This window comes from Drosophila albomicans, chromosome 2L (assembly GCF_009650485.2).
Source record: "Drosophila albomicans strain 15112-1751.03 chromosome 2L, ASM965048v2, whole genome shotgun sequence".
In the NCBI taxonomy this organism is placed as follows: Eukaryota; Metazoa; Arthropoda; class Insecta; order Diptera; family Drosophilidae; genus Drosophila; species Drosophila albomicans.
Window position 1 is genome coordinate 11290337 of NC_047628.2, and position 24202 is coordinate 11314538.

General features: G+C 34.5%; 4 protein-coding genes across 7 annotated transcripts in view; all 4 read right to left on the reverse strand.

Moving 5' to 3' along the window:
* Positions 1-4346, reverse strand: part of LOC117565729 (fibrinogen-like protein 1) — a 47881-nt gene extending 43535 nt beyond the window's left edge. Inside the window, exons 1-2 of the mRNA XM_052002626.1 lie at positions 4241-4346; positions 3454-4171 (exon numbers count right to left, since the gene is read on the reverse strand). Of these exons, the coding sequence (XP_051858586.1) occupies positions 3454-4171; positions 4241-4321 (799 nt within the window). The 5' untranslated portion in view covers positions 4322-4346. The remainder of the gene's footprint in view (positions 1-3453; positions 4172-4240) is intronic.
* Positions 1-8829, reverse strand: part of LOC117565699 (fibrinogen-like protein 1) — a 169469-nt gene extending 160640 nt beyond the window's left edge. For 2 of the 4 annotated variants that reach the window (XR_007954580.1, XR_007954584.1), the window contains exons 1-2: positions 8672-8816; positions 8549-8602 (exon numbers count right to left, since the gene is read on the reverse strand). The gene's annotated coding sequence lies outside the window, so the exon portion shown is untranslated. Of the gene's footprint in view, positions 1-8548; positions 8603-8671 lie in introns of all 4 variants that reach the window. The other 2 variants (XR_007954585.1, XR_007954583.1) reach the window with 2 other exon arrangements.
* Positions 8830-21216: 12387 nt separating this feature from the next.
* On the reverse strand, positions 21217-22480 carry LOC117565734 (anaphase-promoting complex subunit cdh1-like; the record flags this gene model as incomplete). Its single annotated transcript, XM_034244983.2, has 1 exon — positions 21217-22480. A coding segment is annotated over one exon (621 nt), but the record flags the coding sequence as incomplete, so codon positions are not given.
* Positions 22480-24202, reverse strand: part of LOC117565732 (guanine nucleotide-binding protein subunit gamma-e) — an 82564-nt gene continuing 80841 nt past the window's right edge. The window contains exon 4 of the mRNA XM_034244980.2: positions 22480-22589. Coding sequence (XP_034100871.1) covers positions 22484-22589 — 106 coding nt within the window. The 3' untranslated portion in view covers positions 22480-22483. The remainder of the gene's footprint in view (positions 22590-24202) is intronic.

The window sequence follows — 24202 nt, forward strand, 5'->3', positions numbered from 1 at the left end:
TCTCTGTCGGCAGAAGAGATTTCAATGTCGGATGATCATCTGTAATTTTTTCTGTTCAATAGGTTCTGGTCTATTTGCTCCAAGCAGCTTCTTCTTGAAGACCCATCGACAACAACATTGTTTTCAATTTCTTTCAGTCGCGTGTTGACGAAATTATGCTCGAATACTTTCACAATGGGAATGAGTTTGTATTAATATATATGCCGACAACTATTTGGTTAGCAAATTTAAAAACAACTTGATTAAGTTAATAATTGATTTTTTATACCAGCTACCTATAGGTAGAAGGGTATTATAACTTTGTGCCGGCAGGAAATGTATGTAACAGGTAGAAGGAGGCATCTCCGATCCCATAAAATATATATATTCTTGATCTGCGTCAACAGACGAGACGATATAGCCATGCCCGCTTGTCCGTCTGTCCATATGAAACACTGGATCTCAAAGACTATAAGAGATAAGAGCTATAATTTTTTTTCGACAGCATTTGTTATGTTTGCACGCAGATCAAGTTTGTTTAAAATATTTGCCACGCCCACTTCCGCCCCGCAAATAAAAAAATCGAATAACAAGCGTAATTTGAAAGCTAGAGTTGCAAATTTTGGTATATATAATAATAACTACAGTAGTTATGATTCCTGAAAATTTAGTTACGATCAGATAAAAATTGTAGAAGTTATTAAAGAAATACTTTTGCATGGGCAAAAGCGCCTACTTACTAGGGTTTGAGTTGCTTTAGCCGACAATCTGGTACATTGTGCCGTCTATGGTATATTTTGAATGCGGTACTATATCGATATACCACATATACCATTTGGTATATTTTTAGTATGTTTGCAGTATGTTTGGTATATTTTAAGAATAATACCGCAAAATATATTGCTTTTATTCAAAATTGGTAGCGGGTATCTCACAGTCGAGTACACTCGACTGTAGCTTTCTTACTTGTTTGCTTATTGCATTCATCTTATCTATAATGGGAAAGTTGACTTCACTTTAAATTTGGTTTCAACAAATTCGTCTTCGACAATTACTTTTGAATAAGCAGAGGACAAGTGATCGCTAAGAGATTTATAGTATAGTATTAACCTTGTAAAATTAGAAAAAGTTTTGAAAATATGAAGACGTGTGCAGAACGCTGTAAGAGTTATCACGAAAAAGTTAAGTCGAATAAAAAGTTGTTCGTGTAAAAAATGCAGAGAGAATGAGAACATACAGAAAAAAACTTAAAAAATAAATTAAAAGAAAATCAGGCAATTATAGACAATGTTAAGACGTGCAATCGAATCCATATACAAAGTTATCGAATTGAAGCACTCTGACTTGCCAATTTCTAAACGATTTATGATAATAACTATAGAAGAAGCGTACGAGATTTTTAATGCAACGTATCCAAAGAAATTAATTTCTCGCAGCAAGTTCTACAAATGTAGACCAAAATATATTGTGCAATCCAGCAAGCTTCCTCATAATGTGTGTGTTTGCCAGTACCATGCAAATTTCGCATTCTTGCTCATCAAAATAATTAAGCATATTTATGAATATAATAAATAATAAAAAGTTCTCATAAAAAGACTTTTGTCTTATGTTAATGCCAGTGGAAAAAGTGTAGCGTGCGACACAATGGGTTTACGGCTTTGCTAAAAATCTGTAAACATTATTAAGACCAAACGATCGGTTTTTGTCTGCTAATATTCTTAACTTTCTTTAGGATATTAACTTTCATAGGGTTTATTTTGCATAATTCGCTAAAAATTGCGTTTGAAATGAAAATTTTGAAACTAACTTCCACTTTGTGTAGCGTGCGACACGTCACAATTTTATTAATTATTTTCAAAACAGTGACTACAGTGAAATTGAACCTTATATCCTCCGAAAGTACTGTCAATTCACTCTAAACACATAACAAAAGTTTACGGTAAATCTTTAAAAACCCCGTAAAAAATTGATTTTCATTAGCTAAAATCGTGCGAATGTAGCGTGCGACACGTATATAGAACAAAATTTTGCCACGCCCACTTCCACCCAACAAATCAACAAAAAACAAATAAAGCTAATGTCGCGAATTTTGGTATTTTCAATAATAACTATAGTAATTGTGATTCCTAAAAATTTCTAGGGGTCTTAGTTGCTTTGTTTGATAATCTGGTGGTAGCCGTCAATGGTATATTTTTAATGTGATACTATCTCGATATACCAAAAATATCATTTGGTATATGTTTAGTATTTTGTAGTATGTTTGGTATATTTTGAGTATAATATCGCAATATTTAGCTTTTATTCAAAATGGGTAGCGGATATTTCACAGTCGAGCACATTTGACTGTAGCTTTCTTACTTGTATAGTTGTAAATCCGGCTGTTCTTCCATTTGTTGATCGAATTCATCTGTCTAATAAGAAGAAAATAAATACACTTATAGCACCGACTATAATACACTGCTTTGTGTAATTATTATTACCTTTCCATCAACTGATATTGCAAAAACAAAATTTTGTATGTATTATTAGTAACAAAACTGAGTCATTTATGTTTAGATAAGAAACGAATATGTGTAGAACATTTCTTAAATTGCATCAATATTCAAGGTTCGACTGAAAGGATAATCATAGGATTACTGACTTTTATGTATTTCCATCTCTATTGAATGCGTATAAAGATTAAAATTTGCTACATCAAAAGATACAATAAATGCTATAAAAACTGAAATATTTCCATTCAAAAAATAAATCTCTGCATTATATAGTCGATCGTTTTATTTTTCAGAACGCAATTTCTTAATGCACCAACTATATATAAATGATTACATAATTGAGTCAAATATGGGAATTTCAGCTTTTCAGTTTATCACTTCATCGCTTCTTTGGGGCGAATTAGCATTTTAACTTCTTTAAGTAAAATGTGCCCATGGTCCCAATATAGACTTCCATATGGTGCATTTAAATAACTGCATAAGAAATAAAAAAGAAAATCTATAATTATGTGTATTCCTTCGAAAACAAATATTTTAAATACTTACCAATAAGAACAAGATCTGTACCACCAGCCACTTTCAAACTCGAATGCGCAATCAGCAAAATCGTTGTCGTGATCCAATGTTGTGAATTTCATGTTTTCATTGTATCTCATCTTATCCTCAATAGTTCCATTGAATTTACCCAAACTCAGTGCATACGCATTATCTTCATCAGATATTTTGAAGTCGTCATAACAAGCGTAGAAGGCACTTCCATTCCGAGCAACCAAATGAATGTAAAGTTCGAAACGCTGCAAGCTCGTGATACGGTGTAATTTCTCTAATCCAAGAAAGAAATCACTTTCAAAAGAACCGAAACCTTTGCGATACGTTGCCCAATCCCTATCGAAACTCTCATTTCCCCCAACTCGTTGTTGTATTACAATCCATCCAGGTCCAGCTAACTGACTATCGCACAAAACTTTGAATAAACCAATGCCAGAGACATTGAGTTGATGAACTCCTGAATAATCTCCGAAAGGGAGGCATGTTGTGGGATTTAATTTATCTAGTTCAGATTGACTAAGCTTAGTTTCACATTCATTTAATTTCAATTGAATCTTTTTCTGTTCTCTAATGTTGTCTGATGTCCTATTTAATTTGTTCATTTCTGAACGACATAACTGAATCTCTTTTTCATGATTTATTAATATAGATTTACTCTCTTCTAATTTCAACTCAAGTGTTTTCTGATGTTCTGTGTTATTTTTAATATTCTCACTAAATCTCTTTATAGTTTCATCTTTTTCAATTAATCTAGAATTTACAGATTTTAATTGAACTTGACAATTTTCTAAGTTCGTGGATTTATCTGTTAGTTGTTCTTTTAATTTAAGAATAATATTTTGTTTTGAATTAATTTCAGATTCAGATTTATCAATTTTATTTTGACACAATTGCAAATCGTATTCCCCTTTGATTACTTTGTTTTTATACTCATTTAATAGAGCTGCCTCCTTCACGAATGTTTCATGAATTCTTACAATTTCATGATATTTTTCCATAAGATCAGAATTTAGTTCACTTATCTGCTGTTCCTTAGTTTCACTTTGCTCTAACTCATTTCTAACCTGTCTGAAATAATCAAGCAACGGTTTCACAGTTCTATATGTATGAATGCGGCACTGTTCTTCCATTATTCGGTCTGATTCACAAGTCTGATAGGAAGAAAAAGTATACACTTTAATCACTCATTGTTCTTCTTAGTATTATGTCTTTGATCTCACTTCATCTCCAGTTGTTGTAGCCACCAAGAATATTTGAAGGACCATCAGTAACAAAACTCCGTTATATTGTATTCTGCCCATTTTAAATGCTTCGACTGCTCGCAAGTAAATTGAATTTGGAACTGAATTTCGTTATTTCGTTAAAGTCATTTAATGTCTGAAGCGGATGTGGATTCCGCATTCTGAACGAGAGAGGTCAAGTAATGATAACCTAGAGTCTCGGCCCTAGATTCTCTGTCGGCAGAAGAGATTTCAATGTCGGATGATCATCTGTAATTTTTTCTGTTCAATAGGTTCTGGTCTATTTGCTCCAAGCAGCTTCTTCTTGAAGACCCATCGACAACAACATTGTTTTCAATTTCTTTCAGTCGCGTGTTGACGAAATTATGCTCGAATACTTTCACAATGGGAATGAGTTTGTATTAATATATATGCCGACAACTATTTGGTTAGCAAATTTAAAAACAACTTGATTAAGTTAATAATTGATTTTTTCTACCTGCTTTTATGGGGTAGAAGAGTATTATAACTTTGTGCCGGCAGGAAATGTGTGTAACAGGTAGAAGGAGGCATCTCCGATCCCATAAAATATATATATTCTTGATCTGCGTCAACAGACGAGACGATATAGCCATGCCCGCTTGTCCGTCTGTCCATATGAAACACTGGATCTCAAAGACTATAAGAGATAAGAGCTATAATTTTTTTTCGACAGCATTTGTTATGTTTGCACGCAGATCAAGTTTGTTTAAAATTTTTGCCACGCCCACTTTCGCCCCCGCAAATCAACAAAAATCGAATAACAAGCGTAAAATCTAGAGTCGCGAATTTTTTATACATACAATAATAACTAGTAATTGTGATTCCTGAAAATTTGGCTGCGATCAGATAAAATTTTTCGAAGTTATTAAAGAAATACTTGTGTACTACTACTTAGTGGCTTTGGCTGACAAATGTGGTACTATATAAATATACCAAATATACAATTTTGTTTGTTTATGGTATTTTTGAATTTTAGTATATTTTGAGAATAATACCGCAATATTTTGCTTTTATTCAAAATGAGTAGCGGGTATCTTACAGTCGAGCACACTCGACTGTTGCTTTCTTATTCCTATACAAAAGTATTTCATAAATAAGTTCTACAATTTTTATCTGATCACAAACAGGAAAGTAAATATCTTTTATCTAATACTCGTCGTAGGACTATCGATTGTGGTTTATGTTGAATAGTTTGAGATTAGCCGCCGCAAATAGGTAAACAGTATCATACCATCATCAGTTATACCAGGCGAACATTAATTAGAAGCAAGCAATAATGCAAAAAGTCAATGGCATCCTGTGCTCCCACCTGCTGCTCTATTATGTTCGCCTGGTACTTCAGCAATTTTAGACAATTCCATTTGTCGTGCAGGGGCGAAAATTGCCAAATCATCAATTTAAATAACAAGAGAACATAAATCAGCAGCAGGCAATACTATGTGAAATCAATTGCAGCACGTATTCCGGCTCTGAAAGGATCTTTCTCCGAACTGCTGCTGCGTTGGAAAACCATGTGCTGCTTCATTATGTTTGCCTGGTATTTCATCTGCTCGATTACGGCAGTTGTTGAGCAATTCTAGTCATCGCGAATGGGTAAAAAGTGACAAATCATCAAATGAAATACCAGGAGATCATAAATCAGCAGCAAGCAATTATGTTCGCCAAGTATTTCAGCTGATCCACGTTGCCCTTTACTATGACTTCTTCCTACTCATAGCTATTGTAATTTTCTTAGAATCTACTAGGCCAACAGAAGTGACCAGAAGGTAGCTGCAGACAAAGTCACTTCGGAACGTTTTCAATTCTGACCAATCAAATGCAAGATCTCATAATCCCGCCCTTAGGATCCACATGCAAGAGCGCAAACTGACCAATGGGGACAAAACATATTTGGGTCCATTTCTAAATATTCTATTCTATTTTTTTATGTTCGCCTGATATTTCAGTCTCTCCAAGTGGCTTTTAACAGAAAGTCTTGATACCTAGAGCCCGTCACGAACTGCAGAAAAGTGCCATAAGAACGAGTATTTAGAGAGGGCAGAGGAGGGATAAGATGAGGAAGATGACTGTGCATTTTCTTATTACTTATACTATTTCCCTATAAAGGTTTTGTGACACACTTTCTTCAATGCGGTAATTTTTCGTATGAAATATCAGTTATCAATATTTCACTGGTTTACTGATTGCCCGCATATGTTATGTGGATGCAGATCGATAGAGCTGTTCGTTGTGATCCTAGCAATATATATCCTCTGAGAGTATGGCAGGATATGGCCAAATAACGACAGATTTTCATTTAGTTTAGATACTTTGTATAGCAACCCCTAAAAGTATGCAATCCAAACAAATAATGCTTTTACCATATTCGCCATAACTTGGCCAAATCCTGAAAGATCTGGCAAGGACATACCTTTTTGTAATCATAGTAACCAGAACTATTGATTGGGATTCAGGGAATTCAAGGATCTCTTAAGAAAAAACACTTCAATTTTTTCCAAGGGGTCGGGCATAGAAAACTTGGCAAAAACTTGAAAACACCGCCGAATTTCTAGCCATGTCCGTCTGTCTGTCCGTCGTCTGTATGAACACCGAGATCTCACAGACTATAAGAGGTAGAGCTATATTTTTAACAGCATTTGTAATGTTTGCACGAAGATCAAGTTTGTTTCAAATTTTGGCCACGCCCACTTCTACCCTACAAATCAACAAAAATCGAATATATGTAGATCATTTCTTACATTACATTAATATTCAAGGTTCGACTGAAAGGATATATACAGGATAATCAAAAGTTTACTGATTATTTGCAGCCCTATTGAAAGCGTCTAGAGACTTAGAGGCATTAAAACATACAATAAATGCAATAAAAACTGATCGATTTTCATTAAAAAAATAAGTCGTTGCATTAAATAGTCGATCATTTTATTTTTTAGAACGCAATTTCTTAATGCACCAATTATATATTAACGATTACATAATTGAGTCAAATATGGGAATTTCAGCTTTTCAGTTTATCACTTCATGCATCTTTGGGGCGAATTAGCATCTTAACTTCTTTAAGTCGAAAAATATACTTGGAATTATTGTCCCACCACCTTAGATCTCTCCCATATGGTGCATTTAAATTACTGCATAAGAAACAACAAAATCTATAATTATGTGTATTCCTTCGAAAATAAAAATTTGCAATATTTACCAAGCAGAACAATAATCGTACCACCAGCCACTTCCATACCGGAATGCGCAATTAGCATAAGCTCCGTCGTTGTCGTGATCGAATGTTGAGAATTTCATGTTTTTAGAGTATCTCATGCCATCATAAATAATAGTTCCATTGAATTTACCCAAACTCAGTGCATATCCATTATCTTCATCTAATATTTTGAAGTCGTCATAGCGAGCGTTGTAGGTTCTTCCATTCTTTTTAACCAAATGAATGTAAAGTTCGAAACGCTGCAAGCTCGTGATACGATGTAACTTCTCTAATCCAAGAAAGAAATCACTTTCAAAAGAACCGAAACCTTCTCGATACGTTGCCCAATCCCTATTGAAACTCTCTTTTCCCCCAACTCGTTGTTGTATTACAATCCATCCAGGTCCAGCTAACTGACTATCGCATAAAACATTGAATAAACCTATGCCAGAGACATTGAGTTGATGAACTCCTGAATAATCTCCGAAAGGGATGCATGTTGTGGCATTTAATTTATCAAGTTCAGATTGACTGAGCTTAGTTTCACATTCTTTTAATTTCAATTGAATCTTTTTCTGTTCTTCTCTAATGTTGTCTGATGTCCTATTAAAATTGTTGATTTCTGAACGACATAACTGAATATCTTTTTCATGCTTTATTAATATAGATTTACTCTTCTCTAATTGCAACTCAAGTGATTTCTGATGTTCTGTGTTATTCTCACTAAATCTCTTTATATTTTTATCTTTTTCAATTAATCTAGAATTAAGAGAATTTAATTGAACTTGACAAGTTTCTAAGTTGGTGGATTTATTTGTTAGTTGTTCTTTTAATTTAAGAATAATATTTTGTTGTGAATTAATTTCAGATTCAGATTTATCAACTTTATTTTGACACAATTGCAAATCATTTTCCCCTTTGATTACTTTGTTTTTATACTCATTTAATAGATCTGCCTCCTTCATGAATGTTTCATGAATTCTTACAATTTCATGATATTTTTCCATAATATCAGAATTTAATTCACTTATCTGTTTTTCGTTAGTTTCACTTTGTTCTATCTCATTTCTGACCTGTCTAATAATATCGAGCAACGGTTTCACATTTTTTTGGTCTGATTCATACGTCTGATAGGAAGAAAAGGTATACACTTTAAGCTCTCTTGATTCTTCTTAGTATTATGTCTTTTATCTCACTTCATCTCCAGTAGTTGTAGCCACCAAGAATATTTGAAGGACCATCAGTAACAAAACTCCGTTAAATTTTATTCCGCCCATTTTAAATGTTTCGACTGCCCGCAAACAAAATGAATTTGGAACTGAATTTCGTTATTTCGTTAAAGTCATTGAATGACTGATGCGGAAGTGGACTCCGCTCAATAGATCTGAACGAGAGAGGTCAAGTAATGATAACCTTGAGTCTCGGCCTTGATTCGGCAGAATACATTTCAAAGTCGGATGATTGTCTGTAATTTTTTTTAAATTCGAAAAAATAAATAAAATAAAAATATAAAAATATATAGCAATAGATTCTGTTCTGTTTGCTCCATCCCATCGACAACAACATTGTTTTCAATTTCTTTCAGTCGCGTGTTGACAGTAGGGTCAATCTCCGAAGTACTGGAAATTATGCTCGAATACTTTCAAAACGACAATGGGACTGAGTTTTGATTAATATCTAATAAGCTGACAACTATTTGGTTAGCAAATTTAACAACAACTTGATTAAGTTAATAAGAGTATAATTCAGTTTTTATATTCGCTACCCATAGCACTATGTTGAATTTGACCCGTTTTCGTGGCCAAAACTCATTTTTCGCAAGTATTAAAATTTCCGTTTTTTTAATGTTACCATGTTGAGAAATGATCAAATCGCCATATTGTATACCTAAAATGTTAACTTAACAGTTTAATGTTAAAATAACAGCTGTTAAAGTAAGCTATTGTAAGCGGACACCACGTGCAGTGTTAAATGTTAAATTTGCGATGCAATTTCAAATTGGCATATCTCCCACAAAAAATCATTAAATAATAAAATTCAAAAGGAATATTACTTCTTCAGGTTATTACTATGTGTTGATACTAATATGTTGCGTGTTTTATTCGTATTTTTCTAACAATTTGTATACTTAGCAAGTGTTGTCCCCTTGTCACTTTTCGAAAGAAAGTTGAACTTTCCAAAAGGTTTTAACTAAAATGTTCAAATTTGTTCAGTGAGTGTCCATATACATTTTGTAGATTTGTCAATTCTAAATTCATAATATGTAAGCTCATTATGGGTTTTTTGCGGTTTTTTGCGTAATTTGAATTATTAGGGAGCAACATTTTGATCAGAATTACAGAACTGCTAGAAGTGTGGCGTAAGCAAGGTGCTTTTACGAGAAACAAAATGTATTATACACTTTCATAACTTGTTTATCTTTCTGTCCTATTAAGATTACTTGCGTTAAACCCTGAAAAAAACGTCACTATTCGCAAAATGATAAACAAGCCCTTTGTAAAGCCTTTGCGACCAAATTTGCAGGACGCATTTAAAATAGGACATTCATCCCGTGTTCCAAAATTGGGGTCTCTAACTTGAAAATTGCTTTAGATATTCGCTTTTTTCGATTTCTGTGGGCGTTGACACGCCCACTTTTCTAAAATACCTTCCTATAGTAATAACCTTCATCATACAAGAAACCTGCATTCAAAAATCTTGTTAATTTAAAAAATTTTAATTTTGGCCACAAAAACGGGTCAAATTCAACATAGTGCATAGGGTAGAAGGGTATTATAACTTTGTGCCGGCAGGAAATGTATGTAACAGGCACAAGGAGGCATCTCTGATCCCATAGAGATAGAGATAAGAGATAGAGCTATAATTTTTTTTCGACAGCATTTGTTATGTTTGCACGCAAATCAAGTTATTTTGAAATTTTTGCCACGCCCCCTTCCGCCCCGCAACTCAAAAAAAAAAAGGAATAGCAAGCGTTATTTTAAAGCTAGAGCTGCGAATTTTTCAGATAAAAATTGTGGAAGGTATTAAATAAATACTTTTGTATGGGCAAAAACGCTTTCTTACTGGGGGTCTGAGTTGCTTTATCCGACAATCTGGTATATTGTGCCGTCTATGGTATATTTTAAATGTGGTACCATATCGATATACCAAATATTCCGGTCTGTATATGTTTACTATTTTTTGTAGTATTTTCGGTATATTTTGAAAATAATACTGCAATATTTTGCTTTTATTCAAAATCGGTAGCGGGTATCTCACAGTCGAGCACACTTGACTGTAACTTTCTTACTTGTTTTCATTTAGTTTAGATACTTTGTATATCGACCCCTAAAAGTATGCAATGCAAACAAATAATGCTTTTACCATATTCGTTTTGTAGCCATAACTTGGACAAATCCTGAAAGATCTGGCAAGCGCACACCTTTTTGTAATCATAGTAACCATAACTATTGATTGGGATTCAGCGAATTCAAGGATCTCTTAAGAAAAAACACTTCAATTTTTTCAAGGGGGTAAGCATAGAAAACTTGGCAAAAACTTGAAAAAACCGCCGTATTTCGGCCATTTGAAGGACGATTGGGATTTCCTTTGGCACAAGGACAGCTATAATCAATACAAACTGATTGGCATACCAAAGAGGAAAAATGTCCTGCAAATAGCCAAGTTACAAGGACTTTTTTTAATTTAAAAAATCGTGTATATCTCGGCCGTATCCTGTCTGATCCTTGCGAATTCTGTGCCAAACGTGAAATATTAGTTAGGCCTATCATCCTGCCAAAGTACATTCAAATCGTCTTTGTGGTTCTCGAGATATCCTGCAAATTTGCAAATTTAACCTTTTCCTCTTGATTCGCCGACCAAAAAATTACAAAAGTTGGATCCTTAGATAATCCCATATTTTTTGATGCAGATTGATAAAGTTCGTTCTTGCGATCGTGCCTATATATGTCCTTTGACGTATTTCGTCAGGATATGGCCGAGATATAGCTTGTTTTCGAAAAAGTATCATTGCTACACCCTGAAAGTATGCTACAAAAATTATTTTTTAAAGCGTCAATTTCAAATTTGCAAGTAATCGACAAAGAAATCAAATCCGTTAAATTACCAAAATATTATGTTTTTATTATTTGTTTTTTACTATTGTTATTATTGTATGTACCAAAAATCATGACTCTAGCTTCAAAACTACGCTTTATATCATTTTTGTCGCTTTGCAAAGCAAATTTGATCTGCCTTCAAAAATAGCAAGATCTCTATTGGATATCATACGGACCGACAAACAGTTTGACATGAATATTTCGCCTCGCCTGTTGACGCTGATTAAGTATTTATGATATGTATATTCTTTAAAGGGTCAAAGATACCTTCTTTTGCCTGTTGCATGCATTTCCTGCCAGCACAAAGTTATAATACCCTTCTACCCTATGGATAGAGGGTATAATTATTTTAACGGCACGAAATTCCTTTTGAAGTTGTTTCTTTTATTTCAACTCTACCTCATGGAATCGTGGGTTAAGTCTTCAGTTTAAATCTTGCTAGGTTAAGGCTCCGCTTTAAATGTGTGAATAATTACCACAACCTGGCTGGCTGGCAATGTTCCTCTTGCTACAGGCACAATGTTTGCCTTGGGGCAATCTCATTAAACCAACGCATAGCGTCGGCTTTGCCACCAGCGACCATTCAATTTGTTGTAGTCACCTAAATAATTCATGCTTAAATTTCACTTAAACATGCAAAAACTCGTTACGCCCAGCGTCTTGCTTCTCTTCTCTCTCTTTCTGCAACTTTCTCTCCGTCTCTTTTTCCTTCACTGTTAGGCTGCAGAAGTAAACTGACCACCCACAATGTTCCAGATTCAGATACAGAATCGCGCGTTGTTTTTTTCTGTGCTCAAAGAAAACTTTTGCTGGGTCACACAGAGAGAATCAGCAAAACGACCACAAGATAAACGTTGAGCAAACTTTGTATACAAGCTAAAGCCGAGTCGAGTCGAGTCGAGTTGAGGAGGCGCACACACAAAAAATGCACAAGCTGAGCTGATAATTTGCCTTCAGTTTTTTAAATAAAATATAAATCAAGCCACGTGCCAGCCGCAGAGGCAACTCGCTGAACTCTGAAAGAGGCTGAGAGAATTCTCATTTACAGTTTGTCAAGCGAAGGCAGAGTCACTGAGTCCGTCAACCAGTCAAGCATTCATTCTGTCAGTTGGTTGTTTGTGCCAAAAGACTTGCACACACACACACACACACATTGCCCTAACTTGAGCCGACAGCTCGACCAAAATTCAGTGGAAATTTTGTGCAACTTTTATGTTTGGAGCCACGCTGCGTATGCTTGATAAAAATGAAATAAAAATCTCTCTTGAGCCCCATTCGCACTGACGTGTTAATTAGTGTGACGTTTTATTTTTATATATTTTCAGTTCTTCACGTACCATATACCCTAAGGTCCAGATGGGAATAAGAAAGGAGAGGGAGAAGGAGAAGGATAATGATTTCTAGCCTTGGAGCTGAGGCAACTACAAATTAAGGCTCCCGCTGGCTTTATGCGCTGCATATTGTCGACTCATTAAAAATCAGTTCACAATTTGCGTTGGCGAAACCGCAAAAAGCAGAGCCACGACCAAGTAATTTTCATTTTCATAATCAAACAAACTGCAAATCACACAGCACACAGCACACAAACACACACAAAATGAAATACAAAACACAAGGCCGCTTGCGGGGCGAAGTTTTTGTCATGGAAGGAGATTTCGCTGTGGCGACTGAGCCGCAGATTCAGCCACGTCAATTGCATTAGGAATTGCATTTAATGAGCAAGCACAACAGGCAGAGTGAGGAGAGACGAAGCAGCAGCTGTCAGCGACAGCGACAACGACAACGACAACGTCGTCAGGCAAATGGGCTAGAAAATGGCGCCATTGAGACGCCAAAACTGGCGCCCAACGTGAGACGCTGATGACTAAACATTTGAATGCTGCTCGTAGTTTATATCAAAAGCCAGCTTAGCAAATAATTAAAGCAGACAGCCCCGCCGTGCCAGTTCATGCTTTTACTTGTCAAATAAATTTGTTATTAACTATTGCAATGTTGCATGCATAATATATCATCCGTTTACATTTTGACAACAATGTTCAGGTAATTCGCCAGCATAATCCAAAACAATTTTCTAGTCCAACGAAATCGATTCAACAACAGCATTTGCATAAAACTCGCCCCCAATAATTCCCTCGTGTTTTATGCGCATAATATTGTATTATTTAAATGCTGCCTCTGTTGTCAACATTTTGCGAGATTTTCAACTCAATTTTCCATCTCTATTGGACATTGTTGACATTGCTTGTTGCTACATTTGCTGCTAATCAATTGCATTTCAGTTGTGTATTGTGCTGTATTGTGAAATTATAATGAATTTTATTGCAAAATGAAAACTACATAAGTATATTTAAACACAATAGGATAATGCGTCATATTGAAGCTATTAAAATATAACAGCTATTAAAAATTAACAGAGTCAATTAATAAATTATATATGTTAAGATAATCTTGAGCTAAATTGCCAATAATTCTTGGCCATCAAATTTTATAAATAGTGTTTCTTGGTCAAATTCTTAATGATATGTATGTTAAGAACGTGCACTTGTGCAATCATGATAATTACACTCCAATTTTGATACACTTGCAGCCTAGCTCAAATTGACGTGAGTATGCCTTTTTATATGTTACTTAAAGACGGGAGATACAAACAAAAAATTAAAACAATATCACATTTTGTGCATTATACTTTACACTATTGTTTTGCATACTTTTTTGACTTTTTTCGTTTTTAAATTCTGCTACGAGCGACGAGACAATACTTTAAGAGGTATCGTATTGTTTTGGGCACGTGTGCAGTAGATTGAATTGCACTTAAGACTTTTTATTAACCTTCCAAAAAAATGCATCTCAATTCTGTGCAGCGAATGCGTTTAGAAAAAGACCCAAGCATTAGCCGTGCTTTCACCACTTTTATGGTGATTTTAATATTCTTTGACACAAATATCCTCCAAACAGCCAAGTTACAACAACTTTTTTTGTATTTAGAAAATTGGTCATACTTCTTTCATATACTGTTTGATACTTGCAAGCCTTGCTTTAAGAGAAGCATAATAGTGAGGATTATAATCCTCATTTAACTTTCGAATTGTCTTGGATCCTGCAATTTCTTCTGTTTACAATTACAAAAGTTGAATCATTAGATTGATTCAGTTGGTCCTTACGATCATAGCAATGTGTCTTTTGAAAGTCGTGACAGTTTATGGTCGAGATATTGATTCGTTTACCCTTGCAATTTTTTTCTTAAATAATACTAGTCTTACTTATCTTGTGCTTTTATCTTTATTCCTATAACATATTAACATATTCTTTATGAAAACATCACAGTGAATTTATTTTATTATATTTTATTATTAGTTTTAATATGAAATATTCATCTGTCTTTACATTTAGAAAAAGCTTTTAATTTAATTGTATCTACTCCTGGCAATGCCATTATCATGTCACTGTTAAAGACAGAAATTTGTTCTGAAGTACCCAAGGAAGTTCCTTTAAGTAAAAAGAGATTCCTTCCTTCAAGTCTTGGGGCTCCACACACGGAAACTCATCTCTTCATACGTTGCAAGGTACATTTTGTGAGTATTGTCACAGGATTCGCCGAGTTCATCAGGATAATCTTACTCCTTTTTATCACTTACCAACAGGCGTATCAAATTTTTCACGCCTCTTTCACACTTCAGACTCAATTCGACCACATAGGGACATACTTAAGCTTCGACCACCAGCTGAGTTTCAACGACAGAGCAACTCAATCAATCTACTCATCGAATGAATGAATGAATACTTGATGAGTTGCAATAACTTACGATACTCTCGCTATCTCAACTGACTGCTGACAAATGCCATAGCTTATGAAAGCTAAACACACGCTCCCTTTTACATTATGGTAAAAGTCGTCCTTAGCATTCGCCTTGCCTTTTTATAATGTTTCATGGTAATTTGGCCATTTCCGTTGGCTCACATCGTAAACACACACACACACACACACATGCTTGAGAGAACCCAAGTCTAACTGCCTCTGCTCATTTCATGGGTTGGACGTATAATTCAGCTGCTTTCAACTGCCTGTTTTGCGTTTCCCTGTTCGAGAATCGGTCACCTGGGTCTCATTAATGCTGCGCTGTGGTAATTGCCATGTAAATTCAACGCGCTGAACATTTTTATATGCCTCTCTATCTTATCTCTGTGACTTTTGGGTATTTAAGTGTGAGCTGAATTGCTTTAAGAAAGCAAAATCTTGGAGTAAAGACATCGTATGGCTGTGAAGTTGCTTTGAAAGTTTGCTTTTAATTTTATTTCTGAAATTCAATTGATTATTTTGAATTTTTATTTACTCTACTTCAACAAGAACAACTATAGAATTTTTGATTTCTGAAAATATGGTTGCGATCAGATATAAAATGTAGTATTTATGAAATTCTTTGTATGAGGAAAATAGTAGCTTTGGCTGACAATCTGGTATATTATATTTTGAGCTCTATGGTGTATTGTGAATGTAGTACTATATTGAAATACCAAATATAAACTTTTGGATTGGTTTAGTGTTTTTGGTATATTAATTCTGTATGTTTTAAAAAAATACCGCTCTGTTTTGCAAATGTAGTGATATATTGATATACCAAATGTATCGTTTGGTATATTTTTAGTATTTTTGCTGTATTTTAATTTGGTATATATTAAAAAGAATACCGCACTGCTAGGAAAATTTAGTACTATATCAATAAACCAAATATACCCGTTGGTTATTTTTAGTATTATTGCAGTATATATTTTAAAATTCATACCGCACTGTTTTGCTGTTATTCAAAATGGGTTGCACGAATCTAAACATCGAGCACTCTCGACTGTAGCTTTCTTAAGCTTGTTAAGTTTGTTATTGATATTTCTGTCGAACATTTTTCCTCGCTCATGAACTTGTTTTAACATATACACTTGCAATTTCTTCATGAATGTGTTACCCTGGCTAGCATGCTTTTGCTAACAACTTAATAGCCAACATCGACAGAGAAAAACCTGCTGCAAAGTAGAGATAAATATGCCAACAGTCAAGTTGTATGGATTTATTTTATCTTCACATTCAATTTTATTGCGAACTCAATAGTTAGAACAATGACATTTTCAATTTGAAAGCATTTCCATTACAATTTTCCAATCGCTTTCAACTGTAAGCCAAGTCATTTGCACAGTTCGCTGACTTTCAATTGCTGTGCCTCGACTAACAATAGAAAGAAGGGTCGGCGATGTACATATAAAATCTACACCAGATACTGGAGCTTTAGAAATAAAGTTGTGAGTCGCAGACTAGTTTAATTAAATTAGTTATAGTTGGTCCTTTTGTTCTCTTAATTGCTGCAGAAACTAAGCGCAAACTAATGTCATTACGTATTGACAGGTGACTTGATGTGAATAGTACTCCATCACTTGAATTATTTGGTATTTAAATGCTGTAAATTTAACATCGAGTATAGACATTACGCATACGCAGAGTATGACAAAAGACTGTTACCAAAAGTCTATTGCTTTATCTAATACTTACTGTCGCCCGAAGCAAAGATGACAAGCAAAGAATGAAAAAGCATTTCCAACGTTGCCAATTTACATAAGTAAGAGTCAAGTGTTAGATTTAAATGAAATAATATCAAATATACATGTAAATTATATGAAACAAAAAGCGTCAGCAGAATCTAAATAAATACGAATGTAAAAAGCATAATTTAGCAGCATCATCATCATTACCATACTGAGAAGGGGGAAATGGAAAGCAGTCAAACCAAAAGGTTTTATGTTGGGTTATAGGCATAGGGAAAATTCGTAGTTGGATGGTTCAAAAATAAAACACAAGCAACATTTTTTTTTGTTAGTTTTTCTGTTTTTCTTTTATAGAGAGGGTAGTTTTTCTCCGCTAAGGATTTTCAAAGTTTACTTTTATTTAGAGAAGTTCCTTTAATGATAATCATACTTATGCATTGTTTTTGTTCTGTTTGGTTTTGTGTTTTTGTTTTTTGTTTGCCTTCTTGTTTTGTTTTTAAAAGTTGTTTTTTTTTTTTTTTTTTTGGTTGTTGTTAAATAGTTGTTGTTTAACAGCTAAATACATGTTATTATATCATGGTTTAATAAGTTTGTTTTTCGTAATGTTTTTGACTTTCTTTTCGGTATAGTTTGTTTTCTGCATTAAAATTCACTTACTAACTAGATTTTGCATTATGTTTTAAGTTGTTATTCGCTCTAAATTATAATTGTTTTGTTTGCTTTTTTAATTATATTTTTGTTTCTGGTTTAAGCCTTTGATGTTGTGCGGCACCGTGAGTTTGTTTGTTGTTGTTGTTGTTTTTTGTCTTAAGAGTTCGCATTTCTCGACAAGTTTAAGAATCAATCATATTTCTAAAATTAAATAATAATCTATATATCCATATATCTTAATAGTTAACGTCACTTAATAACCTAAATTGTAACAATAATTTGTTGTTTTTTGTAACTTTTACACACATATAAGCAATACACGTAGTAATATTTTGTTCTATATATATGTATATGTATAATATATGTATGTATTTATATATAGCATATTTTGTTTATTGAGTTTAAACGCTTGGAATGAACTTTAACATCAACTTACGAACTAGAGATTTGATTTCAATATAAATATTTTCGCTTTCTCACCAACTTTTTTCTTTTGGCACATGCTGACAGACAGCGATGAGTTGTATAGGTTGTCGTTTTCCAACACTGTGCCAGCGGTAACCTCTTCTTCTTCTTTCCATCTTCTTCTCTGCTTCTTTTCCATCTTCTTCGCTCTTCAAGCTGACTTAAGAACTAGATTAATTGAGATTGGCTTTAACATGCGCATTTCTTCATCAACTTTTGAATGAGTGTTATGACATGTTAATAACTTGTTTTGACTTCTATTTGAATAAATATATAATTATATACGATTATATATAATAATTAAATGTATTACTTTTAATTTTAACAGTTACAAACTTGTTTATTCATATATTTATTCATATTTAAGAACGTTTGGAAAAATCACTAAATTTTCGCTTCTTTCTTTCTTTCGTTTCGTTTCGTTTCGTATATATTTATTTACCTCTCCATTTCATATGACCCTCAACATTAATGTTTTTTTCTGTAATTTATTTTGAGACTACGCGTATTTAGAAAATGAATTTGAATTAACGTTTAATATATATTCGATATTCGATTAAATATATTTCAAAAGTGCGTGCGTACTTTGAGCAAACCTTATGCCACAACGTGAGTCTAGTCAAAAATCGCCAGAGAAAAGTATGACATTGCATTATTGTGGGGAGACTTCTCAATTCTCTAGATCCACAAATTGTTCAATTTTCGTGGCACCCTCACACCCCTTTTGCCCCCGTCTCCAGCATCCCGGACTCCGTGCCGGGAGTGGAGCTGAGGCTACTTGGCGTGCTTAATGCGCTCTTGAACAATCATGGAGCCAAATATGTTTGTGTGTTTTTTTTTTTTTTTGGAAAATCTTTGGGGAAATCCACTAAAGAGCTTTCGTTGACTAGACGCACGTTGAGGCACAATTGAAGTGCCTGAAGTGACTGACGCCTACGCTTACTGAGTACATTTCTAATTTAGCTTGAACTTTGCTGCTTTGATTTCAACTGTTTACCACACACATACACTTTGGCACAATCTGACATTTGGAACACACACGCAGTGTGATGTTTGGCAACGCTGCGTGTTCCAAATGCCAAGCGTTCCCCGCGTGTCTGTGAAAATCGGCACTGCGCGCGTTTGTTCGCATTGACGATTTTCCTCGCTTTTTGATTAAACTTCTTTCTATCCTATCATTCCGTTTAATATAATTGTTTTATATTCTTTGTTTGCTTTTTTGTTCGTATTTTGTAACCACCAATACCTTAATTAGTTTTATTTTCTTGTGTTGGTTTTGTTTGCTTTGTAGATTGCAGAGTGCAGCCTGTTTAACTCGTTGAGCCATTCGCTTTAGCTTGGTTGATTGTAGCTGGCTGCTACTTTGTGCTTTCGACGCCAAACTGCGTTCCATTTCATGCGTTTCAACTTTGTAATTGCTTACTACTTCCTCACTACGGTCCTGCTCCAATTTTGCACAGTTCCACTCTCATTCGTTCCACGTTGCCCGTAATACTTTAGTATTGCTGCTACTTTCTCAATCAACTTGCTCTAATTATCATAATGCTATTTGTTTTCTTATTTTGTTGCGCGACTTATCAATATTGTTATCAATTTTCTTTTTGTCTACTTTGTGGGTTGAAATGTGCTCGATTTTAATGTACTTTTGTTTACTACAGTTGCGGTTATATTTCGAGTATTTATCATTAATCTCATACATTGTGTTCGTTTTGTATTTTACTTCTTCATCTGTATTTTGGTAACCTCATTTTTTGACGAGTGTTTTGGGTGTGTGTTGTGTTTGTGTCTGTGGTTGTGGTTGTGTCGTGTATTTTGTTGTCTTTTAATTATCTGCCTAAAATTATAAAACTAATTCGAAATTGAAATCAAATATTTGTCTATAACTTAACATTTTATTAAACGTAAACTCATTTCATCGTTTAGTCTGCTTCTTTTTCTGTTGTGTTTGAACAGATTTCGATATTAAGCGTTTAATATAATATAATATTCAATGGTTCCTCAAGTCCATTTTGCAGTTTTATCTATCGACTGTTTCGCTAAATTATTCTAAGCTGGGTTCAACTATTGATCATCACTACATTTATGTAGATCATCTTCTTTTTAAATCGCACTACATTAATAGTTACTGTATTCGACATCTTCATCTTCATCTACGGTTTCGAGTGTAGTTTGAGTGTCATTTGTATCTGTTGTTGTTTTTGTTGTTGTTGTTGTGTTCTGCGTATATAATAATATAATCTCACTAGGTAATGGTAATAAACATAGTTTTAAAACTAAATAAATACGTATATTATCATCGAGTAACTACAGCGTCTGCCTTTTTAAATAGTTTGTTTGTTTCATTGTTTCTCTAAACATATGTTATATATGTAGATAGTATATAAAATCATATTCATATCTCTATATAGTATATATGTATATATATAAGTTATCATTTATAATATTTTCTTGTTTCTTGAATAGAAAACCATACATAAAAGTGTGTCTATCGATTTGCATTTTGCATTTTCACAAAACACGCATCGTTCTCAATTTGCAATTTTTTCTTCTCTCATCTGCTAAGTTCATAAAATATTCGTGGTTTTTTGGGAACTAAATTTATTTAGGAGGGTCTATATATCATTATTTTCTGTTTAACAGCATCTCAAGCAAAAAACTTATCTCAAAATACTTAAAAAATGGTTTTCTTTGGCAAACTTTAAGCACGACTGGGAATGTATATTTCTGTTGTTTCTTTCATTCGTGTAGCTTGATCAAGTCAAAAACTTATTACAAAAAAAATTTAGTTGATTTTGCAGGCCAGACAAAGGTAGAAATATTGGCAATGAAACAGCAAGATCGTTTGTTTCATTCCCATATTTAGCACACAATGAATGGCCGAAAAACAATTTAGGATTTAAGTACGATAAAAAAAAACAATCTATTTATTATGGCAAACAGTTTTGGATTTTAGCTTTTCGGTTTTTGTTTTGGTTTGTTTGTCGTTTCCTGACTAAACATGATGGGTGGGTTACATTTATCGAGGCTCAACATGTAGGATTTTGTATTGATATGAGCTGTTTAAGTTTTTTTTTTTTTTTTGGTTGGTTTTGTTAGCGCTGTCGACTAGTGTAGAATGGGAGGGATTTTATGGTGATGATGACGCGATGATGGCAATGATGATGACGATGATGTTAAAGGAAAAGAAACAATGTACGGCATGCTTGAACTGAAAGAGCAATAACAACTACAATACGATACGATAGCTAGAAAAAACGTAGAGAGATGAACGATTCAAAACACAAGCGACAAGTAGATAAACGACGAGAGCGATAGCGATAACGATAACGATTAAAGAGAGAGAGAGAGAGAGACAGACAGTAACGAGACGACAGCGACAACGAGAGTATGTTCGATGAGACGAGTACAAACACGAGCGAATACTCGATGAGCACTCGTTGTTGATGTGGCTGTAGTTGTTGTTGTTTAGTAGTTTCTTTTTGTTGTGGTTCATTTAGACTATGCACAGCTTATTTATGGTTATTATTTATTTAAGTTTTGAAGAAAGTGTGGCATAATTGTAAAACTTAAGCATAGAGGATTCTGATTCTGATTTCTTACTGTCCCATCACTCGATCATCCTTACTTCATTCCCCAAGATTACCATTACCATCGCCTTCTGTGCATCAGGATCTGTTCACGTACGATCTGCCAGAACTTGCCGTGCAGCCAAAGGACGAGCACAACCAGCTGCATGAGCAGCGGCCACTGTTGAAGTTCGTGGCGTGTGCGACGCTTCAGCTGTTGGAGTCGCCCCTTTGGGCCACCGAGCAGACGACACTCGAGCGGTGCTGTTGCCGGGGGCGGGGCATAGCTCAGGTTGTAGTTGTAATAGTAGTAATAGTTGTTGTTGTAGTGCTGCTGTTGTTGCTGCTGCAACTCAACCGAGGGCGTCACATGATCGAGATCACTCGCATTGCAATCGAAATTGAAGTTTGAATCGGAATTGGAGTTGGAGTTGGAGACATGGTTGCTACCTCTATGGCTGCTCTCTAAATAGCTATAATTATTATTATTATTACTTTGGTATGCATTGTTTGTTGCACATGTTGTTGCTGTTGCTGTTGCTGTTGCGGTTGTTGATCGCGTTGACAATGTTGCTGTAGCTGCTGTTGGAGTAGTTGTTGTTGTCTTTATAGTATTGTTATCATCATTATTATTATTTATGTTATTGTTGTTGTTGATGGTTGGATGCTCATCATTACGGTATTTCTGTGGTTTACGATAATATTACATGATGATACATTTGCCCTTTTCAGCCCACGGATTGTTCTTTTTATCCGGCGCATTAATCAACGGATCATTCTTCTCGTTCTCCTCAATAAAGGAGCGCATTCTGTGAAGAAGAAATAGAGATGCAAAATATCATTAGTTGGGGTAAGTAAATGGAGTATTTAATTAAATAAAGTTTCATAAAGTGAACAAACCGAAATTATACTTAAGGTATACCGATAATATACTCAATTTTTCATTAAGTATACTACAAATATACCGACAATATACTTATATATATAATACATATATACCAAACATATATACTTAAGGACAAGCGAAACTATATTTGTTATAAATATACCGAAAATATACCTCAATATACCCTAATAATATATACTTAAAGATACCCGAAAATATATTTATTATACCCAACATACCATTAAAGTCAAAATATACCATTTTTTTAGAGTTTCAATTTAAATATTTTGTTATATTTTGAATGTACTGTTAATATGTACAACTTGGATTTAATGTGTGTATGTAATAGTTTAAATAAAACATTGTTTAACTGTTTTCAATCCATTTTTAAGTAGTGGAAACCAACTTGATCTTTGAACAACACTAAAACGTATTGTTAAACAGAATAATTGCTACGAGTTAAGTCTCACTCAAGTTCCAAAAAGCATTAAAGCAAGTTAGTCATGAAATTCACTGCATACTTAAATATTTTATTGCTGCCGAATTCAGCAGCTAATGCATAGCAAATAAATAAAATAAAATGTACAACTCAATTGCGTTTGAGATAAAAATGAATCCTTTGGCAATGTTCCTTCACACCTTCAACGAGCGAAACTAGTCAAAGTGTTGGGGATCGTAAAACGTGTAAGCTTCTCAAATGGTTACAACAAGAATCAAGCTATTTTAAGAATTGCGGGAGTGCTTAAAGCGAAGCCAAGCACCAAGCAGATGTATAACGACATCGCACGCGCCATCCATTTCAACAGCAGGCAAACCCATAAAATCGCAGGGGTCGAGTGCGTATACTTAACGCGGTAGTGATAGTGGTGGGTAGGGGCGAAGAATGAAGAGGAATAGGGGACTGCACAGGGATACGGGCAGTCAGCAGTTTTTATGCTAATCTGCACGCAGATGGACATTAAAAATGTTCAGCGTTTTACTTTTACACGCGCTCGCTCGCAAAACTAAAGAAGACGCTTTCTTCTTCCTCTCCCCCGCCTCTACTATTGCCAACTTCCCCCACTTGAAATCGTCTGCATACAAGCGTTGTTGTTATTGTAATACACTTATCCTTTAGCAGCATACAAATGGGGGCGCCCTGTCGTTTGCATTTGTGTCTCCTTCATTTCGTTTTGTCTGTCTGCAGTCTCAAGTCCACAGTCTTCAGCCTTTCTATCCGTTTGCCCATTTGTTTTTCTTCATTTCTGCACATTTCCTTCGCACGCGTCTTGTGTTCAGAGCCAGGAAACTCCTGCTCCCAATAAATAATTTCTTGTGAATTTACCAAAAAAAGAAAAGAAAGGGAAATAAAAAAGCAAACACAAGCAGCAATGCAAAGTGGAACAGATAAAAGTACAGACTGAATGTGTCTGTGACGTTGACGGCGACTGTGGCACACGCTTTGCATTTCAATTTCTTGCGTGAATTGTTTTCTTTGCATTTCCTCACGAACGCCTTCATTTCGCCATGTTTCACGCGGCGTATGCGTTATATTAA